At 36.7% G+C, this 22,342-nt stretch overlaps 1 protein-coding gene across 10 annotated transcripts in view; it reads left to right on the top strand.

Moving 5' to 3' along the window:
- The window catches only part of STPG2 (sperm tail PG-rich repeat containing 2), a 671,193-nt gene that overhangs the window by 26,983 nt on the left and 621,868 nt on the right, over positions 1–22,342 (top strand). For 9 of the 10 annotated variants that reach the window (XM_074396474.1, XM_074396472.1, XM_074396473.1 and 6 more), the window contains one exon: positions 14,842–14,954. In XM_074396474.1, the coding sequence (XP_074252575.1) occupies positions 14,842–14,954 (113 nt within the window). Of the gene's footprint in view, positions 1–8,178; positions 8,221–13,444; positions 13,708–14,841; positions 14,955–22,342 lie in introns of all 10 variants that reach the window. The other variant, XM_074396478.1, reaches the window with a different exon arrangement.

Here is a 22,342-nt window from a genome sequence, read left to right as displayed (position 1 = left end):
CTTATCAAAAGGTGATTTTCTAACTCTATTTTTTTAACCTTTATTTGTTGGCATTTTACTACAAAGAAGAGCTTTATTTTTTCCCCATTTATATGTTTATATCAGTATAGATTCATGAATTTCTATTTTACTCAAAGGGTTATAATTTATTTCTTTATTGTTTATTTTGAGACATTGGTGATTCCAGATTTGACCCTTGGGAACCTCTTAAGCCACTTCTTGTGTCTTTATGACATGTTCATATCATTCTTTGAACATTTCCTTACTTTCTGTGATAAGATATTCCAGGTTCATTTTATGCTTTTGTCTGCTTCAGCCTTGCAATCAACCACTTCTTTAAGAAGTTCCACTTCCATAGCAGCGGAATGTATTTCAAAGTAAGATCTGTATACTAGGTACACGCATTGCTACTGGGTGTTATGGCTTCTAGGTCATCTCAATGGACAGAGTAAGAAATCTATACTTACTTTTTATTTGTCTATTAAAAACTTTGAGTTTATACATAATACCTCCAATTTCAGTCTAACACTACAGGTTTATTTTCATCTTTTCTTTTCCATGTTTGACTTGTTGCTTCTACAGTGAGAAACCTAGCTCCCATTATCCTCAATTATGTACTTATTTACTTAATCCCATGGTATGTTGAAAGTGCAATATACCTATCACTGCAAAAAACAGACATGAGAATGTATTAGCTCCTACCTTCAGGTGACCTTGAGGCTCTACACAAGCAGAAAGTGATGGCCAAGACAGATTTGTAAATCGACTGCTTGAGCATTAAAATTATGCACTAACACATGTGCAGAGGGCCTTGGCAAAGGTTGGAGACTTATTGGTTTGAGGCACTTAGGAAAATTTTTGTCCATCATTATTTGATTGGTAATACTCAGATATTTAAGATACTTGCCACTGTATGTAATGAAGACTGATTGTTATATTATTGTTAATAGGATGATGGGAGAGTCAAGGCCTGGAAAACCAAGTATGTCATAGAGAAGGAGAATGAAATATTCTTGAGACAAAAACTCAGCTAATCAGGGTGAGATTTCATATACACACACGACAAAGAATACAGAGTTTAGAGAATTAGTCTAGGAAAATCACTAAACAAACCCTTAGGGTAGGAATTCTGATATTCAGAGTTGTCACATTGTATCATACACAATATCTGGTTTCAGCAAAGAATTATGAAACATGCAAAGAATAAAAAAATACGGCCCATACCCAGAAAAAGAAACTATTCTTGAGGAAGCCAAGGCATTAGACTTATTAGATAACATTTTTTAATTAGCTATTTTAAATATGTTCAAAGAAATAAACTATGTCTAAACAACTAAAGGAAAGTATAATAGTGTCTCACCCATAGAGTGCATCAATAAAGAGATAGAAATTATAAAAACAAACCAAGTAGAAATTCTGGAATTGAAAATTATAAAAATGGAAATGAAAAACTTGCTAGAGGAACCCAAAATAAAATTTGAATTGGCTGAAGGAAGAATTGGTTAACTTGAAGACATGTCAATTGATATTATGCAGTCTGATGAACAGAAAGAAAATAGGAGGAAGAAAAGTAATCAGATCCTCACAGACCTAGGGGATACCATCAACTCTACCAACATACACATAATGGGAATCTCAGAAGGAGAAAAGAGAATATTTGAAGAAATCCTGGCTGAAAACATCCTGAATTTGATGAAAAAAATTACACAAAGAAGAAGCTCAACAAACTCCAAGTAAGATTAATGCAAAGAGATGCACACCTAGACACATCACAGTCAAGCTGTTGAAAGCCAAAGACAGAGAGAAAATCTTGAGGCCAGCAAGAAAAAAGTGACATACCATGTAGAAGGAATCCCCTAAAAGGTTAATAGAAGTCATGAGGTCAGAAGGCAGGGGGATGACATATTCAAAGTGTTGAAGAAAAAGACTGCCAATCAAGGATTCTAGAATCAGCAAAGCTATTCCTTGAAAATAAAGGAAAAAATCAGATATTTTCAGATAAATGGAAGCTGACAGAATTTGTTGCTGGCTCACCCTCTATAAGAAATAGCAAATGCTGGGTGTGGTGGCTCACACCTGTAATCCCAGAACTTTGGGAGACCAAGTCGGGCAGATCATGAGGTCAGGATATTGAGACCATCCTGGCCACCATGGTAAAACCCCGTCTCTACTAAAAATACAAAAATTAGCTGGCCTGGTGGTGTGTGCCTGTAGTCCCAGCTACTCAGGGGATTAAGGCAGGAGAATTGCTTGGACCTAGGAGGCAGAGGCTGCAGTGAGCTGAGACTGTGCCACTGCTCTCCAGCCTGGGTGACAGAGTGAGACTCTTTCTTAGAAAAATAATAGTAGTAATAATAATAAAAATAAAAGAAATAGCAAATGGGTGGAGTCTTCAGGTTGAAATGAAAGGTTATCAGACAATAACTCAAATTCACACAAAGAATTAAAGAAAAGGGTAAAGGTAAATATATAAGCCAGTATTATTTAATTTTTGATTTGTAGCTCTTTCAAGAAAAATTCCTATTCATCATGGAACAAGCTAGAAATAATACATTTTGTGTTTAAATACAGTAGTAGGAAGATATTTTAAGACTAATGGATTGTTTTATGCTATAAAACTTATGAAGAACCCAGTTAATTCTGGTAACATGGAGAGTAAGGATATTGTAAGTTGTATGTTTCCTGTTCCAGCCACGAGAATTCCCATTTCTTGCTGTCCGTGGGAATTTTTGTCTCAAGAATATTTCATTCTCCTTCTCTATGACATACTTGGTTTTCCAGGCCTTGACTGTCCCATCATCCTATTAATAACAATGTGACAATTAGTCTTCATTACACACAGTGGCAAGTATCTTAAATATTTGAGTAAAATATGTTTACCTGAACAATATGTTCAATTCTGTAAAAATTCCAGTGAAATGGTCTTATGGTCTGATATTAGGATATTTTCTCTAAGGTGAAGGACAAGTTATGCAAAGAAGTGTGTTGGAGCCAGACTTCCTGGTTATATGTCCTGACTCTACCACTTAATAGTTATTTGTCCTTGGCCAAGTTACTTAATCTATCTGAAATATCCTGGGGGGGAAAAAAAAACAACTATGGTCTAATATATTGGAATTAGTATTTCTTCTTCACAACTAGTCATAGATCCTTGGCATTAGCTTAATAATTCGCTAATCCCTCTTAATCTCAAAATGTAATTCTTGCTTTAATTTTGTTTTGTTTCAGAAATAAAGGTTACAATAATGCCTCCAAGCTTCCCTGCATGTATAAAATTTTTTCCCACATGAATAAGTATTACTTTGACATATAAAACTTGATTTCTTCCTGGCGAAGTTATTTATAGAAATAAGGAAGAAAAAGAAATTTATTTGATGACCTAATTTATTTGATGAGCTAATTTAATAATTATTAAATCAATACAACTTGTATTTACTGGAATAAAAATTTAAATGTAATTTAAAAACATGTTATATAGCATGTACATATATAGTTTTCTATATCAGTTAAAGACATAGTTCATAATATTCAAGAAGATTGAGCAAAGTTTAATACAAACTGAATTGTGATATTTTATGAAATCCCCATCTTGGATTTGAGAGAACTACAGATAGGGTGGCAAAGCTCAGTAGTTGATGGCTTTATTTTCTTCTGTTTCTCCTGCAGAAAAACACAGATTCTTCACAAACTACTGCCAAATTGATACTGTAATAATGTTAATTCAAATCTTAAATTTTTGATAATTCTATGTTATTCTTTGCTTGCTTTTTGAAATAATATTTAATACTATATGGGGGTTTAGTTTCCCGAGGTACATATTGATAGAAAATTAAGAAAATAATCCAATAGATGGGTAATTATTGTGATTCTTTTCTAACTGGTGAATCCCATTTGCTGAAGCTATCTAGTAAAGCTTAAATATAGAATTAAGAGTTGTATGAGACTCTAAGTGACAAATGATAAACTTTAGCTAAATTTAATTTGTAAAGAGAAATTTTACAAAAAAGATATTTTATATAATATTTTGAATGGTAAAATTTAGCTTCTTTATTCTTTTAGAAGAGCCTAGGTAACTATTAGAAATCTATTTTTCAGAGGATTTCACAAGCAAAGTTTGTGGTTGGAATGATGATACTGACATATTTGCTAATGATAACATGCTGGGAACACCTGTGTGCTGCCACACTGGAAAACAGACCATTAGTGTTTGAATTGATACACTTTGGGACTTTCAGTTCTTCACAAATTCTATTTCCATATTTAATTATGGAAAGATGTGGGGGAAAGTTGCATAGCCCCATCTTCATTTATTTAATTGTCAGTGAGAGTGGCAGTTAGTAATTCTTCAAATTATATTATAGCATTCACTTAAAATAATGCAGTTCCATGCTGTTTGCTTCAATTAAGTCATATTTTATTTGCTAATTATTTTTGAAGTTGACAATGACCTTGAAGTTCGTATTGTCAACACTTCTTGACATCGAAGAAACTGTGATTTAGAGACAAGTGCCTTAATTTATCCTTTGTATTCTGTTTGTATGTTTAAAAGGCTTTTAAATTTCTGATTGAACATTTACCTGAGTACCACAGAGGTTAGAGTTAAGTAGTTGTCAATTCACATGGTTTAAATGAAATGGATTTTACTGTAGACATACGAAAAGGATTTGCTATTGTCTTGAATTTTGTGTGTGTATGTGTGTGTGTGTGGGGGCACGTACATAATCTTTCCTCCTATTGGATTACCATTAGAATTGTGAAACAATTGAATTATAAAATCTCAATAATGTAAATTTACTTTAAGAAGTCTCCTTGGATAGGGTCCTGCTCAAGTTCTTGAATTGCTGTGTTGAAAGCGTTAATACAAAACCTTAATATAATTTTAAATCAAAATGCTCTATTTGAAAAATATTGATTTTTTGACAAATGTATAGGCTATAGTAAATCAATATACTAAATATGTTCTTGTACGAAATATATACAATGTCTAAAATATCCAGCATGACTATATTATATTAGAATGTAGTTTCACATGTTATACTTTACTGCCCGTTATGGTCATAGTATAGTAGAAAAAATATGCACAGTTACGATGTCCTGCTTTATTTCTGAGTAAAAATAAACTGTAACATAAATGGGAAATTTCATTCTTTCTCTCATCAAAACTGCCTATGTACTTTAAAATCCATGGTTGTATTAGGTAATTGCATTTGAAAGGTGGTCTGGAGCACTTACTTTAGCAAAAGAAAGTATTGTGTGGCTAGGTACTCTCTTTCTGAAGTTCTGTTGGGTAACAGCTGTCTTTGGAATTGCCACTGACCCTGTAAGAAGAGGCTGCTTTTCAGTTACTCTAGTGGATGCTGTGGTTTCTCCCAGTGCTCTTTTACTGGCATGTGCTGCTCTGCTGGACATGTCAGGCTCTGCCACTTTTGTATGCTATTCTGCTAGGTTTTATAGCATTTGTCTGCCCCACTACTCCCACCAGACCCAATACCTTTGGATGGTCTGGAAATGGATACCTTATTTCTTCTTGTGTTATACTTAGGAATTCCAAAGCAGTGTATATATACCCTATGTATTACAGAGATTGGTGGGTTAGCTCTTTCAGTTTTTATTCATAGCTTTGTTTCTTCAAGGACATAACAAAGGGCTGGGCTTTGGAATTATGTGTCAAATTAGAATCCCTACTTGTAATAATAATAATAATTCTATTAGGGATAATAATATATTACTTTGAGATAGTGCTTTATAAGACTGTCACTCATTACTCAGTGTTAAAGCTGAATGTCCGTAGTAAAGAGGGGCAAATATCTTTCTGCTCTTTGTGTTACAATTCAATAGAAGGGATTTGTAGATCAATAATTCAGGCACACTGAGACCAGTTACAGTGCTGGAAATATTCCTAGAGGAAATAAGGATTAATCCTTTTTATGTATATAACACGTTTTCCCAGATATCATTGGATTGCAGCTACTAAAGAAAATCACAATAATGTTAATAACTTAAATGCCATTTTTTTCTTTTAACTATCAATGTAGAGAACATAATGCCTTTTGCAAAGTTCCTTTACTCACACACTTCTAGAAGTCCCTGGGGGCTGTTTCAGCTATGCTCCAGAATAAGTGTGTTTCCACTGAGTACAGCTGCTGCTCCATGAGGCACTCAGTCTCTTGCCATATGGTGCTCTCTGCTGGGCATTTTTGCCAGTGTTCTCTTTCACAGCCAAAGCTGCCAGATGAGCTGGGATGAAGTAGGGAGAAGTGGATCATGTCTTTTTTTTGTTTGTTTTATATTCTGTTAGAAGAGTTCAAAAGTAGTGCAGGTTTTTCTTTTTTTTTTTTTTTAACCAATATTTTAATGAAACCTTTTTTTTTGTTTTCTATTTTTAATGAAACAGTTGTTTTAGGTTTTTTTTCATAATTTTTTCGCACTCAAAAGGATACAAGGCATAAAGTCATTGGAGAGTGTCCGTGTTAGGAGGCAAACCCAGTCGACAGAAAATCCCCAGTATTTAGCATTGCCATTCTTTTGACACTAAGATTTTCTTACTGGGTGTGGGCCATCATGATTAGCTTCTTCTGATAGGGTTAGTTTTTACTTTTGCCTTGGTAGTTTTGCTCTGTTCACCAGGCATTTGGAAAACATGTCTGAATTCTCCTTGGACATAAATGACTTCTGGTTTCTCTCTTGTCAGCTCCAATGTTCTCTACCGCCAAGGAAAGAAACAAATCAAGGGGATTTACTAAAATCAAAGCAGGATAAGTCTTTTTTTAAATTTTATTTTTATTTTTATTTTTTTTCAAAGATGATCTTGGAGAAGTAGGTTAACTCTTTAGAAAAACTGTAGTTTTCTCTACAAGTTTGCATCTGTGAAAAGAATCAAAGGTCTCATTTTACTTCATACAAACATTAAAGTTCTGTCAGAGGTTGTATTGGTCTTTGCATTAGGATTGTGCAGAGAAACAGAACCAATACTTACACAGTCATGTGTCACTTGATGGGGATACATTCTAACAAATGCATTGTTAGGTGATTTTGTCATTGTGCAAATATCATAGAGTATATTTTCAAAAATCTAGATTGTATAGTCTATGACACACCTAAGCTATATGGTATAGCCTGTTGTTTCTGTGGTTCAAGCCTGTATGGCATGTTATTGTACTGTCTGGTACAGATTACAAAGATACAGATACACAGTCATATTTGTGTATCTAAATACATCTAAACATTGAAAAGAAACAGTAAATTTATGGTGTTAATAATCTTTTGGGCTCACCGTTGTACATATCGTTCATTATTGTATATGCAGCCCTTTAGTGCACATGCATGAGCCCACTTGCCAACTCCTGAGATCTTACCTGGAAGCTGCTAATCACCAGCTTCAGGAATTTTCTATTTGTAGACTACCTTTCCCTGGTGCTGGCTGCAACCAGAGAGACAGTTAACAATTGCCTGACCATCAGCTGATGGTCGCCTGATGTTTTTGGTTGAGGGGGTCCTCTCCTACCCTGCCCATGTCTGACTAGCTACCTGCTGTAACAACCTGACACATTGTTTTATAAAATTAAACTATATATTTATGTTATGGGAATTGTAGTAAATGTATTTTAATTATCTTAATAATCCAAGCTTGTTTAAAAACATATTTTCATAATTTTGAATTGAAAATAAGTAAACTAGAGTTTACCTTCTACCATTAGTTTAAAAATACGTTAATTTTTTTTTATTGCATTTTAGGTTTTGGGGTACATGTGAAGAACATGCAAGATTGTTGCATAGGTACACACATGGCAGTGTGATTTGCTGCCTTCCTCCCCCTCATCTATATCTGTCATTTCTCTCCATGCTATCTCTCCCCACCTTCCTACCCCACCGTCCCTCCGTGATTTCTCAACTAAGAATGTGTTAGGCCAAGATAAGAGAATTCCTGTAAAATAAACTACTGTTGTGTTATGCTTTATTGTTTTACTTTCTGGTGAAACAGTGTGCTTAAACTTTTTATGGTTCATGCTTAAAATATTGTTTATCATAGCAGATGTAAAGGAAAGATGATTATTTCTCATGTCACAAATAATTTCTCTGTTATTAAAAGACTGATCCTGTCTTTTTTTTTTTTTTCAAGTGGCGATCTCTCCTCTTTGCAGTTTATAATCATGATTTTTTTTTTTAATTGTTCTTTAGGTTCTGGGATACATGTTCAGTTCATGCAGGACTGTTGCATAGGTATACTCATGGCAATGTGGTTTGCTGCCTCCATCCCCCTGTCATTTGGCATTTCTCCCCATGTTATCCCTCCCCAACCTCCCCTTCTCCTTGCTGTCTCTCCCTTGGCCCCCCCCAACAGACGCCAGTGTATGATACTCCTCTTCCTGTGTCCCTTTGTTCTCATTGTTCAACACCTGCCTGTGAGCGAAAACATGTGGTGTTTGATTTTCTGTTCTTATGTCAGTTTGCTGAGAATAATGGTTTCCTTATTCATGCATGCCCCTACAAAGGACACGAGCTCATTGTTTTTTACGGTTGCATAGTATTCCATGGTGTATATGTGCCACATTTTCCCGGTCCAGTCTATCATCGATGGGCATTTGTGTTGGTTGCAGGTCTTTGCTATTGTAAGCAGTGCTGCTATGAACATACATGTGCATGTGTCTTTATAGTAGAACAATTTATAATCCTTTGGGTGTTTACCCAGTAATGGGATTGCTGGGCCAAATGGAATTTCTATTTCTAGATCCTTGAGGAATCACCACACTGTCTTCCACAGTGGTTGAACTAAGTTACACTCCCACCAACAGTGTAAAAGTATTCCTATTTCTCTGCATCCTCTGCAGCATCTGTTGTCTCCAGATTTTTTCATGATCGCCATTTTAACTGGTGTGAAGTTGTATCTCAGTATGGTTTTGATTTGCATTTCTCTAATAATCAGTGATGATAAGCATTTTTTAATATGTTTGTTGGCCTCCTATATGTCTTCTTTTGAAAAGTGTCTGTTCATATCCTTTGTCCACTTTTGGATGGATTTGTTTGTTTTTTTCTTGTAAATTTGTTTTAGTTCTTTGTAGATTCTGGATGTTAGCTCTTTGTCACATGGTTAGATTGCAAAATTTTTTTCTCATTCTGTTGGTTGTCGGTTCACTCTTATGATTGTTTCTTTTGCTGTACAGAGCTCTGGAATTGAAATAGGTCCCATTTGTCTATTTTGGCTTTTGTTGCCAATGCTTTTGGTGTTTTAGTCATGAAGTCTTTGCCTATGTCAATGTCCTGAATGGTTTTGCCTAGGTTTTTTTCTAGGCTTTTTATGGTGTTAGGTCTTATATTTAAGTCTTTAATCCATCTGAAGTTAATTTTAGTGTAAGGTGTCAGGAAGGGGTCCAGTTTCTGCTTTCTGCACATGACTAGCCAGTTTTCCCAACAGGATATCCTTTCCTCATTGCTTGTTTTTATGAGGTTTGTCAAAGATCAGATGGTTGTAGATGTGTGGCATTGCCTCTGAGGCCTCTGTTGTGCTCCGTTGGTCTATATCTCTATTTTGGTACTGGTGCCATGCTGTTTTGATTACTGTAGCTTTGTAGTATAGTTTGAACCCACGTATTTTGATGCCTCCAGCTTTGTTCTTTTTGCTTAGGATTGTCTTGGCTTTGTGGTCTCTCTTTTGGTTCCATATGGAGTGTAAGGTGGTTTTTTCCATTTCTGTAAAGAGGGTCAATGGTAGCTTGATGGAGATAGTGTTGAATCTGTAAATTACTTTGGGCAGTATGGCCATTTTCACCACATTGATTCTTCCTAACCATGAGCATGGAATGTTTCTCTGTCTGTTTGTGTCCTCTCTTATTTTGTTGAGCAGTGGTTTGTAGTTCTTCTTGAAGAGGTCCTTTACATCCTAAGAGGTTAGTTGTATTCCTAGGTATTTTATTCTCTTTGTAGCAATTGTCAATGGGAGTTCGCTCATGATTTGGCTTTCTGTTAGTCTGTTATTGATGTAAAGAAATGCTTGTGCTTTCTGCACATTGATTTAGTATCCTGAGACTTTGCTGAAGTTGCTGATCAGTTTAAGGAGATTTTGGGCTGAGATGATAGGGTCTTCTAAATATACAATCATGTCATCTGCAAATAGAGACAATTTGACTTCCTCCTTTTCTAATTGAATATTCTTTGTTTTTTTTGTTGTTGCCTAATTGCTCTGGCTAGAACTTCCAATACTATATTGAATAGGAGTGTTGAGAGAGGGCATCCTTGTCTAGTGCCGGATTTCAAAGGGAATGCTTCCAGTTTTTGCCCATTCAGTATGATATTGACTGTAGGTTTGTCATAAATAGCTTTATTAGTTTGAGATATGTTCCTTTGATACCTGGTTTATTGAGAGTTTTTGGCATAAAGGACTGTTGAATTTTGTCGAAGGACTTCTCTGCATCTCTTGAGATAATTTTGTTTTTGTCTTTGGCTCTGTTTATGTGGTGGATTACGTTTATAGACTTATGTATGTTGAACCAGTCTTGCATCCCCAGGATGAAGCCTACTTGAAGCTTTTTGATGTGCTGTTGCAATCTGTTTGCTAGTATTTTATTGAGGATTTTTTGCATTGATGTTCATCATGGATATTGGCCTGAAGTTTTCTTTTTTTGTTGCGTCTTTGCTGGGTTTTGGTATCAGGATGATGTTGGCCTCATAAAATGATTTGGGAAGGATTCTCTCTTTCTTGGATTGCTTGGAATAGTTTCAGAGTAGCAACTTCTCTTTGTACATCTGTTAAAATTCAGCTGTGAACCCATCTGGATCTGGGCTTTTTTTTGGTTGGTAGGCTATTGATTGCTGCCTCAACTTCAGCCCTTTTTATTGGTCTGTTCAGAGTTTCAACTTCTTCCTGGTTTAGGCTTGGGAGGGTGCAAGTGTCCAGGAATGTATCTATTTCTTCCAGGTTTACTTGTTTATGTGTATAGAGTTGTTTGTAGTAATCTGATGGTAGTTTGTATTTCTGTGGAATTGGTGGTGATATCCCCCCCCCTTTTTTTTTTTTTAAATTGCATCTATTTGATTCTTCTCCCTTTTCTTTTTTATTAATTTGGCTAGCAGTCTGTCTATTTTGTTGATCTTTTCAAAAAACCAGCTCCTGGATTTATTGATTTTTTTGAAGGGTTTTTTTGTCTCTATATCCTTCAGTTCTGCTCTGATCTTAGTTATTTCCTGTCTTCCTGTAGCTTTTGAGTTTTGTTTTTTTTTTTTTTTTTTTTTTTTTTTTTTTTTTTTTTTTTTTTTTGATCTAGCTCCTCTAGCTCTTTCAATTTTGATTATAGGGTGTCGATTTTAGATCTCTCCTCTCTTCTCTGGTGGGCACTCATTGCTATATATTTTCCTCTAGAGACTGCTTTAAATGTGTCCCAGAGATTCTGGTATGTTGTGTCTTCGTTCTCATTGGTTTCAATGAACATCTTTATTTCTGCCCTCATTTCATTGTTTATCCAGTCAACATTCAGGAGCAGGTTGTTCAGTTTCCATGAAGTTGTGCAGTTCTGAGTTAGTTTCTTAATTCTGAGTTCTAATTTATTGCCTTGTAGTCTGAGAGACTGTTGGTTATGATTTCTGCTCCTTTATATTTGCTGAGAAGTGATTTACTTCCAATTATATGATCAATTTTAGAGTAGGTGCAATGTGATGCTGAGAAGAATGTATATTCTGTGGATTTAGGGTGGAGATTTTTGTAGATGTCTATTAGGTCCACTTGGTCCCGTTCTGAGATCAAGTCCTGGATATCCATGTTACATTTCTGCCTTGTTGATCTGTCTAATGCTGACAGTGGAGTGTTAAAGTATCTCACTATTATTGTGTGGGAGTCTAAGTCTCTTTGTAGGTCATTAAGAACTTGCTTTATGTACCTCAGTGCTCCTGTATTGGGTGCATATATATTTAGGATCATTAGCTCTTCTTGATGCATTGATCCTTCTACCAGTATATAATGCTCTTCTTTGTCTCTTGGTCTTTGTTGGTTTAAAGTCCATTTTATCAGAGACTAGGATTGTAACTCCTGTTTTTTTTGCTCTCCATTTGCTTGATAAATCTTCCTCCATCCCTTTATTTTGAGCCTATGTGTGTTCTTGCACATGAGATGGGTTTCCTGAATACAGCACACCCATGGTTCTTGACTTTTTATCCAATTTGCCAGTCTATGTCTTTTGATTGGGGCATTTAGCCCTTTACAATTAAGATTAATATTGTTATGTGTGGATCTGAAACTGCCATTTTGATACTAGCTGGATGTTTTATCTGTTAGTTGACACATTTTCTTCATTATGTCAATGGTCTTTACCATTTGGTACATTTTTGGACTGGCTGTTTTCTTGTTCAGTGCTTCTTTCAGGAGCTCTTGTAAAGCAGGCCTGGTAGTGATAAAATCTCTCAGCAGTTGCTTGTCTGTAAAGGATTTTATTTTACCTTCACTTAAGAAGCTTAGTTTGGCTGGATATGAAATTCTTGGTTGAAAGTTATTTTCGTTAAGGATGTTGAATATTGACACCCACTCTCTTCTGGCTTGTAGAGTTTCTGCGGAGAGATCTACTGTGAGTCTGGTAGACTTCCCTTTGTGGGTAACCCGATCTTTCTCTCTGGCTACCCTTAGCATTTTTCCCTTCATTTCAACCTTGGTGAATCTGACAATTATGTGCCTTGGGGTTGATCTTCTTGAGAAATATCTTTGTGGTGTTCTCTGTGTTTCCAGGATGTGTATGGTGGCCTGCCTTGCTAGGTTGGGGAGTTCTCCTGGATAATATCCTGAAGAGTGTTTCCCAGCTTGGATTCACTCTCTCTGTCACATTCAGGTACACCTATTAAACGTAGATCAGGCCTTTTCACAGAATCCCATATTTCATGGAGCCTTTGTTAATTTCTTTTCACTCTTTTTTTCTCTATTCTTACCTTCTCATTTTATTTCATTGAGTTGTTCTTCAGTCTCTGATATCCTTTTTTTTTTCTTGGTCAGTTTGGCCTTTAAAGTTTGTGTATGCTTTGTGAAGTTCTTGTGTTGTGTTTTTCAGCTCCATCATATTGTTTGTATTCTTCTCTAAGCTGTTTATTCTAGTTAGCATCTTATTTAACCTTTTTGTAGGGTCTTAGTTTCTTTGCATTGGCTTAGCACATGTTCTTTGAGCTCTGAGAAGTTCATTATTACTCACCTTCTGAAGCCTCTGTCAGTTCATCAGATTCATTCTCCATCCATCTTTGATCCCTTGCTGTTGAGAAATTTTGTGATTCCTTGGAGGAGGAGAGGCATTCTGGTTTTTGGTGTTTTCATCCTTTTTGTGCCATTTTTTCCCCCATTTTAGTGGCTTTATCTACCTGTGGTCTTTGTAGTTGGTGACCGTTGGATGGGGTCTGTGAGTGGACATCCTTTTTGTTGATGTTGAAGCTATTTCTTTCTGTTTCTTAGTTTTTCTTCTAACAGGCTTCTCTGTTGCAGGACTGCTTGAGGTCCACTCCAGACCCGCTTGCCTGGTGATCGCCCGCGGGGACTGCAGAACAATAAGGGTTGCTGCTGGTTTCTTCTTCTGTTACCTTTGTCCCAGAAGGATACCCCCCAGATGTCAGCCTGAGTTCTCCTTTATGAGGTGTCTCCTTTGGTATATGGGGGTTGGGGAGCTGCTTGAGGAGACAGTCTGTCCCTTCTCGAAGTTCAAGTGCTGTGCTGGGAACTCCATTGTTCCATGCAGAGCTGCTTGGCAGGTAACTTTAAGTCTGCTGCAGCGGAACTCATATCCACCTCTTTTCCTAGGTGCTGTGACCTGGGAAGGTTGGCTTTATTTATAAGTTTCTGATGTGCTGCTGCCTTTTTTGAGAGATGCCCTACCCCACATGGAGTAGTCTAGTCACTGTCTGCTAGCAGAGGTGTTGCTGAGCTGCTGCAGGCTCTGCCCAGCTGCTGTGTGAACTGCCTTGGTTTTGGCAGACTGCGTCAGTAGCAGTGGATGCCCTTCCCCCCACTGAGCTGGACTGTCCTGGGTTGAGCTGCGCTTGCTGTGAAACTCTCAATCCAGATCATTTCAGATTGCTTGTTTTGTGGAGGTGGTACCTGCTGAGCCAGATCTGTCTCATAGGCGTTCCAGGGTGGCTGTGTCTCACAGGCGTTCCAGGTGCCAGTTGAAATGGCTGCCCAGATTTGTGTGAGTTTCTGTGCGCCAACCCATGTCATTAGCCATGCTGAAAACTTATCGTGCTTTTGGCCCTGGAATCTCCTGGTCTGTGGACAGTGAAAACTTGTTTGGAAATGCATTGAGCACACACCCTCTGTGTTGTTCTTGCTGGGAACTGCACTCTGCAGCTGTTCCTATTGAGCCATCTTTGCAATTTTTTTCCTGATCCTGTCTTTAACCATTAACAATAAAATGAACTTAGGCTAGTGTTTAATTTATTGTTAAGTATTTCTAACTGTGTGTAAAGGTTACATTAATATGAAGTTATCTAACGACTGTTGGTGCTGTTTGCATTTTTTCAATCTATTTAGTTGAGGTAATTTTTAATAGGTATTTCTATTTCCCAAGTAGTGTTATCCCCTCTCTCTTTTTTAAATGATGAGGAGCTAATTTTAATTTTTCTTAAGGTTTCAGATTACTAGGTGTCAAGAGGAAAGCTGTTCATATTAGTTGAGAATATGCTAATGTTTGAGGTACTTCTCCAGGAAAACTAGCTGACTCAGGAGTGGGATGGGATATTTCAAGGAGCACTGTATTATTGACCTGTGGAACCCCCTTAATGAGGCTATCCTTGCTTTAGATTTAGACTTAGGTAAAGCCAAACATTGTTTCATGGCTTATTTAAACTATGTTTCATCCTCACTTTTGAAAACTTTTTATTTTTTAGGGTGTTTCCAATGCAACTTTGAAATACAAAGGCATACATTTTGGCAACTCTTCAGGAAGACAAGAGTTATCTAAAAAGTCAAGTCCTGGTCCTGGACAGTATGATATAGTCCAGTAAGTAAAAAAATATAGTATACCTTTAATATAACTCTTCACTAGAAAAGTATTCTAATAATTCAGACTAGGCTATGGTATAAAGAAAAGACAAATTAGCATGAAAAACTCCAAGAAGTGTTATATTTTGGTGTAACCTATTTGAAGGTTGTTGGTTTTTTTAATAAGCTAAATCTTTTACTACCTACTATGTATGCACTAACTTATTTAATCTTCACAGCAAGCTTTGCATAGTTAATATTGTTATATCTATTTTATCAGTGAAAAACCCAAGGGTTAAAGGGGATAAATAAAATATTCCATGTCATGTAACTTTAAATGGCAGAACTAAAGTTAAATTGAAGCCTGTTTGATTACATAGCCCATGTATCCATGTACTGAAATATACTGTCCTTAATTAAAAAGTAGACAGATGATCAGAGAAACTGTAAAAGAAAGTGACCCAAAATTCTGCATTTTATTTCTGGCTCTCATCTTCAATTCTCTGACTACATGATGGATTTAGAAGGTATTCTCAGTCAGTGTAAGTCAAAGAATATTTGTGAAGAAATACATTTCTGGCAAAATAACTCTATTTTCTCCTACTCCTACAGTGAGGCATTAGACATGAGTTCATGAAAGGCAAAATTGAGTAGCAAATACCATGTTGTCCTCAGAATCTACTACCTTTTCTCATAATTAGATTTTTAGGAGTCCAACTTATCTGCCTGATTCTTTCTCTTGTACAGCATAAATGTTCTCCCAAGAAGCCACAGAGTTATTATATACTCAATTAATTTGCTAGACAGATCAGACATATCTGTATACTAGCAGTGGATGTATTTTAGGATCTTGCTTAGACTCCCCTGCTACCGTTCATTCATTGAGTAAACATTGTTTGAATTCTTTTTTTTTTTTTTTTGAGACGGAGTTTCGCTCTTGTTACCCAGGCTGGAGTGCAATGGTGTGATCTCAGCTCACTGCAACCTCCGCCTCCTGGGTTCAAACAATTCTTCTGCCTCAGCCTCCCGAGTAGCTGGGACTACAAGCGTGTGCCACCATGCCCAGTTAATTTTTGCATTTTTTTAGGAGAGACGGGATTTCACCATGTTGACCAGGATGGTCTTGATCTCTTGACCTCGTGATCCGCCCGCGTCGGCCTCCCAAAGTGTTGGGATTACAGGCGTGAGCCACAGTGCCCAGCTGTTTGAATTCTTCTCTTGTGCCAGTTCTGAACTTAATAACTGAGATTAACAAGAATAAAACGTGGCCCTTGTTTTTGGGAATTTACACTCTAACCCATTATCCTGTTCATTTTATTACCCTCTTAATATGGAATATATACCTTGGTATTTTTATTCTTTTAGTAGTTATGCTAGAACGTTAACATACCTATTTAGCTTAATTAGGTCTTTGCTTAATAATACTATTGTTATTCCAAACAAGACAAGATCTGTAGAATACTCTAACATATATTATAGTCTTCTTGACATATGCTTTTGTTCTTCAATATTTTAATCCTATCCTCTTCTTCTGCCAGATTGGCTGGTTTGTGTGTATGCTCTCTCTCTCTCTCTTTCCCCCCTCTCCCCCCATCTGACCGTGTCTCTCTCTTGCCTTCTCTCCTTCCTCTCTTCTCAATTTTATTGAGGTTTAAGTAATGTAAGTCAAAATTCATCTTTTAAAATGTGTATAATTCTGTGATGATTGTCTTCCACCCATTTCACTGTACTTCTGACTGACTACCCCAGGTATAATTGGGACTCTAAGCAGTGTTGACAGATTCTGCTTGGTGGTTTTTCCTACCAGTCTGTTTTACTTCCCCAACCTTGTCCCACTCTCATTCTCCCCCCATTTATTGTGCTGTTGCTTTATTTGATATTTGTTATTTCTCCTGTATTTCCCTTTCTTCCATTTGTATTTTAACTTTTTGAAGAAATGTATTAATATAGATTGAGTTCCTGACTGCTTCAGTCATTTCATCATTTTAGTAATTTGTTTGCTCTTTAACTGCTTTCACTGTATCTTTTACTTGGAGTTGTCTTAGTTCATTCTGGCAGTTGACATTTTCTACTTGTTTTTTTCTTTTTTGGACTTTTTGTTTTATATAGTGAGTCAGGATTATTCTGGTAGTCTTGATTCAGTACGAAAGTGGAGATATTTGGTCACTTCAATGAAAGATAAGCATATAGATCTCTTTTTGGGAAAGATAAAGATCTAAATGATACGTGATATTTCTGATATTTCATATATAAATTTCTTATCCATAAACCTTTTTGAGGATTGAAAGCAAGTTTGTTGAGTTTTTTTTTTTTTCTTTTTATTTGTTGAGTTTTTAGCAAATAATAATCAGTAAGGAAGTGAGCATTTAGTAGTGAGTGAGATGGTAGGTGCATATTAAATCACAGCACTACTGAACAAAGAAAGTAATTACATAACTTTGGGTTTATATATATATATAATTATATATATATATAATTTTATATATATATATATATATATATATATATATATATATATATATAATTGCATTTTAGGTTTTGAGGTACATGTGAAGAGCATGTAAGATTGTTGCATAGGTACACATACGGCAGTATGGTTTGCTGCCTTCCTCCCAATCACTTATATCTGGCATTTCTCCCCATGTTATCCCTCCCCAACTCCCCACCCTCCGCCGTCCCTCCCCTAGTTTCCCCCCCACAGACCCCAGTGTGTGATGCTCTCCTCCCTGTGTCCATGTGTTCTCATTGGTCAAAATGGCCCATGAGTGAGAACATGTGGTGTTTGATTTTCTGTTCTTGTGTCAGTTTGCTGAGAATGATGGTTTCCAGATTCATCCATGTCCCTAGAAAGGACACAAACTCATCATTTTTTATGACTGCATAGTATTCCGTGGTGTATATATGCCACATTTTCCCTGTCCAGTCTGTCATCGATGGGCATTTGGGTTGGTTCCAAGTCTTTGCTATTGTAAACAGTGCTGCCATGAACACTCATGTGCATGTGTCCTTAAAATAGAATGCTTTATAATCCTTTGGATATATACCCAGTAATGGGATTGCTGGGTCAAATGGATTTAGGTCCTTGAGGAATCACCACATTGTCTTCCACAATGGTTGAACTAATTTACACTCCCACCAACAGTGTAAAAGTGTTCCTGTTTCTCCACATCCTCTTCAACATCTGTTGTCCCCAGATTTTTTAATGATCACCATTCTAATTGGTGTGAGATGGTATCTCAATGTAGTTTTGATTTGCATTTCTCTAATGACCAGTGATGATGAGCATTTTTTCATATGTTTGTTGGCCTCCTATATGTCTTCTTTTGTAAAGTGTCTGTTCGTATCCTTTGCCCATGTTTGAATGGGCTTGTTTGTTTTTTTCTTGTAAATCTGTTTTAGTTCTTTGTAGGTTCTGGATATTAGCCCTTTGTCAGATGGGTGGATTGCAAAAATTTTCTCATTCTGTTGATTGCCGATTCACTCTAATGACTGTTTCTTTTGCTGTGCAGAAGCTCTGGAATTTAATTAGATCCCATTTGTTTATTTTGGCTTTAGTTGCCAATGCTTTTGGTGTTTTAGTCATGAAGTCCTTGCCTATGCCTATGTCCTGAATGGTTTTGCCTAGATTTTCTTCTAGGGTTTTTATGATGTTAGGTCTTATATTTAAGTCTTTAATCCATCTGGAGTTAATTTTAGTGTAAGGTGTCAGGAAGGGGTCCAGTTTCTGCTTTCTGCACATGGCTAGCCAGTTTTCCCAACACCATTTATTAAATAGGGACTCCTTTCCCCATTGCTTGTTTTTGTGAGGTTTGTCAAAGATCGGTTGGTTGTAGATGTGTGGTGTTGCCTCTGAGGCCTCTGTTCTGTTCCCTTGGTCTATATCTCTGTTTTGTTACCTACTGTTTTGATTACTGCAGCCTTGTACTATAGTTTGAAGTCAGGTAGTGTGATGCCTACAGCTTTGGTCTTTTTGCTTAGAAGTGACTTGGCTATGCAGGCTCTCTTTTGGTTCCATATGAAGTTTAAGGTGGTTTTTTCCAGTGAAGAAGGTCATTAGTAACATGATGGGGACAGCATTTAATCTGTAAATTACTTTGGGCAGTATGGTTATTTTCATGATATTGATTCTTCCTAGCCATGAACATGGAATGTTTCTCCATCTGTTTGTGTCCTCTCTTATTTTGCTGAGCAGTGGTTTGTAGTTCTCCTTGAAGAGGTCCTTTACATCCTAAGACGTTAGTTGTATTCCCAAGTATTTTATTCTCTTTGTAGCAGTTGTGAATGGTAGTTCATTCTTGATTTGGCTCTCTTTAAGTCTGTTATTGGTGTATAGGAATGCTTGTGATTTTTGCATATTGATTTAGTATCCTGAGACTTTGCTGAAGTTGCTTATCAGTTTCAGGAGATTTTGGGCTGAGATGATGGGGTCTTCTAAATATACAATCATGTCATCTGCAAATAGAGAAAATTCAAATTGTCTCTATTTGCAGATGACATGATTGTATATTTAGAAGACCCCATCATCCTCCTTTCCTAATTGAATACCCTTTATTTCTTTTTCTTGCCTTATTGCTCTGGGTAGAACTTCCAATACTATATTGAATAGGAGTGGTGAGAGAGGGCATCCTTGGCTAGTGCCAGATTTCAAAGGGAATGCTTCCAGTTTTTTCCCATTCAGTATGATATTGACTGTGGGTGATATATATCTATATCTATATCTATATCTATAGATATATATATATAATTGCATTTTAGGTTTTGGGGTACATGTGAAGTACATGCAAGATTGTTGCATAGGTACACACATGGCAGTGTGATGTGCTGTCTTCCTCCCCTTCACCTATATCTGGCATTTCTCCCCATGTGATCTCTCCCAAACTCCCCACCCTCTGCTGTCTCTCCCCTGTTTCCCCTGTACAGACCCCAGTGTGTGATGCTCTCCTCCCTGTGTCCATGTGTTCTCATTGTTCAAAATGGCCCATGAATGAGAACATGCGGTGTTTGATTTTCTGTTCTTGTGTCAGTTTGCTGAGAATAATGGTTTCCAGGTTCATCCATGTCCCTACAAAGGACATGAACTCATCGTTTTTGATGGCTGCATAGTATTCCATGGTGTACATGTGCCACATTTTCCCTGTCCGGTCTATCATCGATGGGCATTTGGGTTGGTTCCCGGTCTTTGCTATTGTAAACAGTGCTGCAATGAACATTTGTGTGCATGTGTCCTTATAGTAGAATGATTTATAATCCTTTGGTTATATACTCAGTAATGGGATTGCTGGGTCAAATGAAATTCTATGTCTAGGTCCTTGAGGAATTGCCGCACTGTCTTCCACAATGGTTGAACTAATTTACACTCCCACTAACAGTGTAAAAGTGTTCCTATTTCTCCACATCCTTTCCAGCATCTGTTGTCTCCAGATATTTTAATGATTACCATTCTAACGGGCGTCAGGTGGTATCTCAATGTCATTTTGATTTGCATTTCCCTAATAATCTGTGATGATGAGCGTTTTTTCATATATTTGTTGGCCTTATGTATGTCTTCTTTTGTAAAGTGTGTGTTCATTTCCTTTGCCCACTTTTAAATGGGCTTGTTTGTTATTTTCTTGTAAATCTGTTTTAGTTCTTTGTAGATTCTAGATATCAACCATTTGTCAGATGGGTAGACTCCAAAAATTTTTCCCCATTCTGTTGGTTGCTGATTCACTCTAATGACTGTTTCTTTTGCTGTGCAGAAGCTGTGGAGTTTGATTTGGTCCTATTTGTCTGTTTTGGCTTTTGTTGCCAATGCTTTTGGTGTTTTAGTCATTAAGTTCCTGCCTATGCCTAGGTCCTGAATGGTTTTACCTAGATTTTCTTACAGGGTTTTTATGATGTTTGGTCTTATATTTAAGTCTTTAATCCATCTGGAGTTAATTTTAGTGTAAGGTGTCAGGAAGGGGTCTAGTTTCTGCATTCTGCACATGGCTAGCCAGTTTTCCCAACACCATTTATTAAATAGGGACTCCTTTCCCCATTGCTTGTTTTTGTGAGGTTTGTCAAAGATTGGAAGGTTGTAGATGTGTGGTGTTGCCTCTGAGGCCTCTGTTCTGTTCCATTGGTCTATATCTCTGTTTTGTTAGCAAGTACCATGCTGTTTTGATTACTGTAGCCTTGTAGTATAGTTTGAAGTCTGATAGTGTGATGCCTCCCACTTTTTTTTTTTTGGTTAGAATTGACTTGGCTCTGAGGGCACTCTTTTGGTTCCATATGAAGTTTAAGGTGGTTTTTTCCAGTTCTGTGAAGTAGGTCATTGGTATCTTGATGGGGATAGTGTTGAATCTGTAAATTACTTTGGGCAGTATGGCCATTTTCATGATATTGATTCTTCCTAACCATGAACATGGAATGTTTCTCCATCTGTTTGTGTCCTGTTATTTTGTTGAGCAGTGGTTTGTAGTTCTTCTTGAAGAGGTCCTTTACATCCTTTGTTAGTTGTATTCCGGGTATTTTATTCTCTTTGTAGCAATTGTGAATGGTAGTTCATTCTTGATTTGGCTCTCTTTTAGTGTGTATTGGTGTATAGGAATGCTTGTGATTTTTGCACATTGATTTAGTATCCTGAGACTTTGCTGAAGTTGCTTATCAGTTTCAGGAGATTTTGGACTGAGATAATGGGGTCTTCTTAAATATACAGTCATGTCATCTGCAGACAGAGACAATTTGCTTTCCTCCTTTCCTAATTGAATACCCTTTATTTCTTTTTTTTTTTCTTGCCTGATTGCTCTGGCTAGAACTTCCAATACTATATTGAATAGGAGTGGTGAGAGAGGGCATCCTTGGCTAGTGCCAGATTTCAAAGGGAATGCTTCCAGTTTTTGCCCATTTAGTATGATATTGACTGTGGGTGTGTTATTTTTTTTAATATGCATATGTTCTGTATAGTTTGTTGGAAATGTTAGGTGTCAGATTTTTTTTTTTTTTTTGAAATTCTCTTTGTGAAATAGAAAAAATGGTAGTGTAGTCTGTATATCTGGTTTAAATGTGATTCTTGTAATAATACTAGCTAACAGTTATTGTGTGCTTATTATGAGCCCTGTTGGTATTAACCACCTTATTTTATGTATATTATCTACTTTAATCATTGCAACCTTGAGAATTGGTTATCACTATTTCCAGTGACCAGATTCCAATCACCAGTTTCATCAGGGATGAATCTGAAGCTTAGAGAAGTTAGGTGATTTGCATAAGATTATATAAGCAGTAGGTAGCAATGCTGGAATCTTATTGGGTTGTCTAACTCCCAAGATTGGGCTCTTATTCACTGCTTACTTAGTTTTTGATTCTTTCTTGAGGTTACCTGAATTTCAATGAAAAGAAGTTTCCCTTTTGTTTTCAAAGATCTTTATGCCGTTTTCTGATTGT

This window comes from Saimiri boliviensis, chromosome 3 (assembly GCF_048565385.1).
Source record: "Saimiri boliviensis isolate mSaiBol1 chromosome 3, mSaiBol1.pri, whole genome shotgun sequence".
NCBI lineage: Eukaryota > Metazoa > Chordata > Mammalia > Primates > Cebidae > Saimiri > Saimiri boliviensis.
This window is presented reverse-complemented; position numbering and strand designations above follow the sequence as displayed.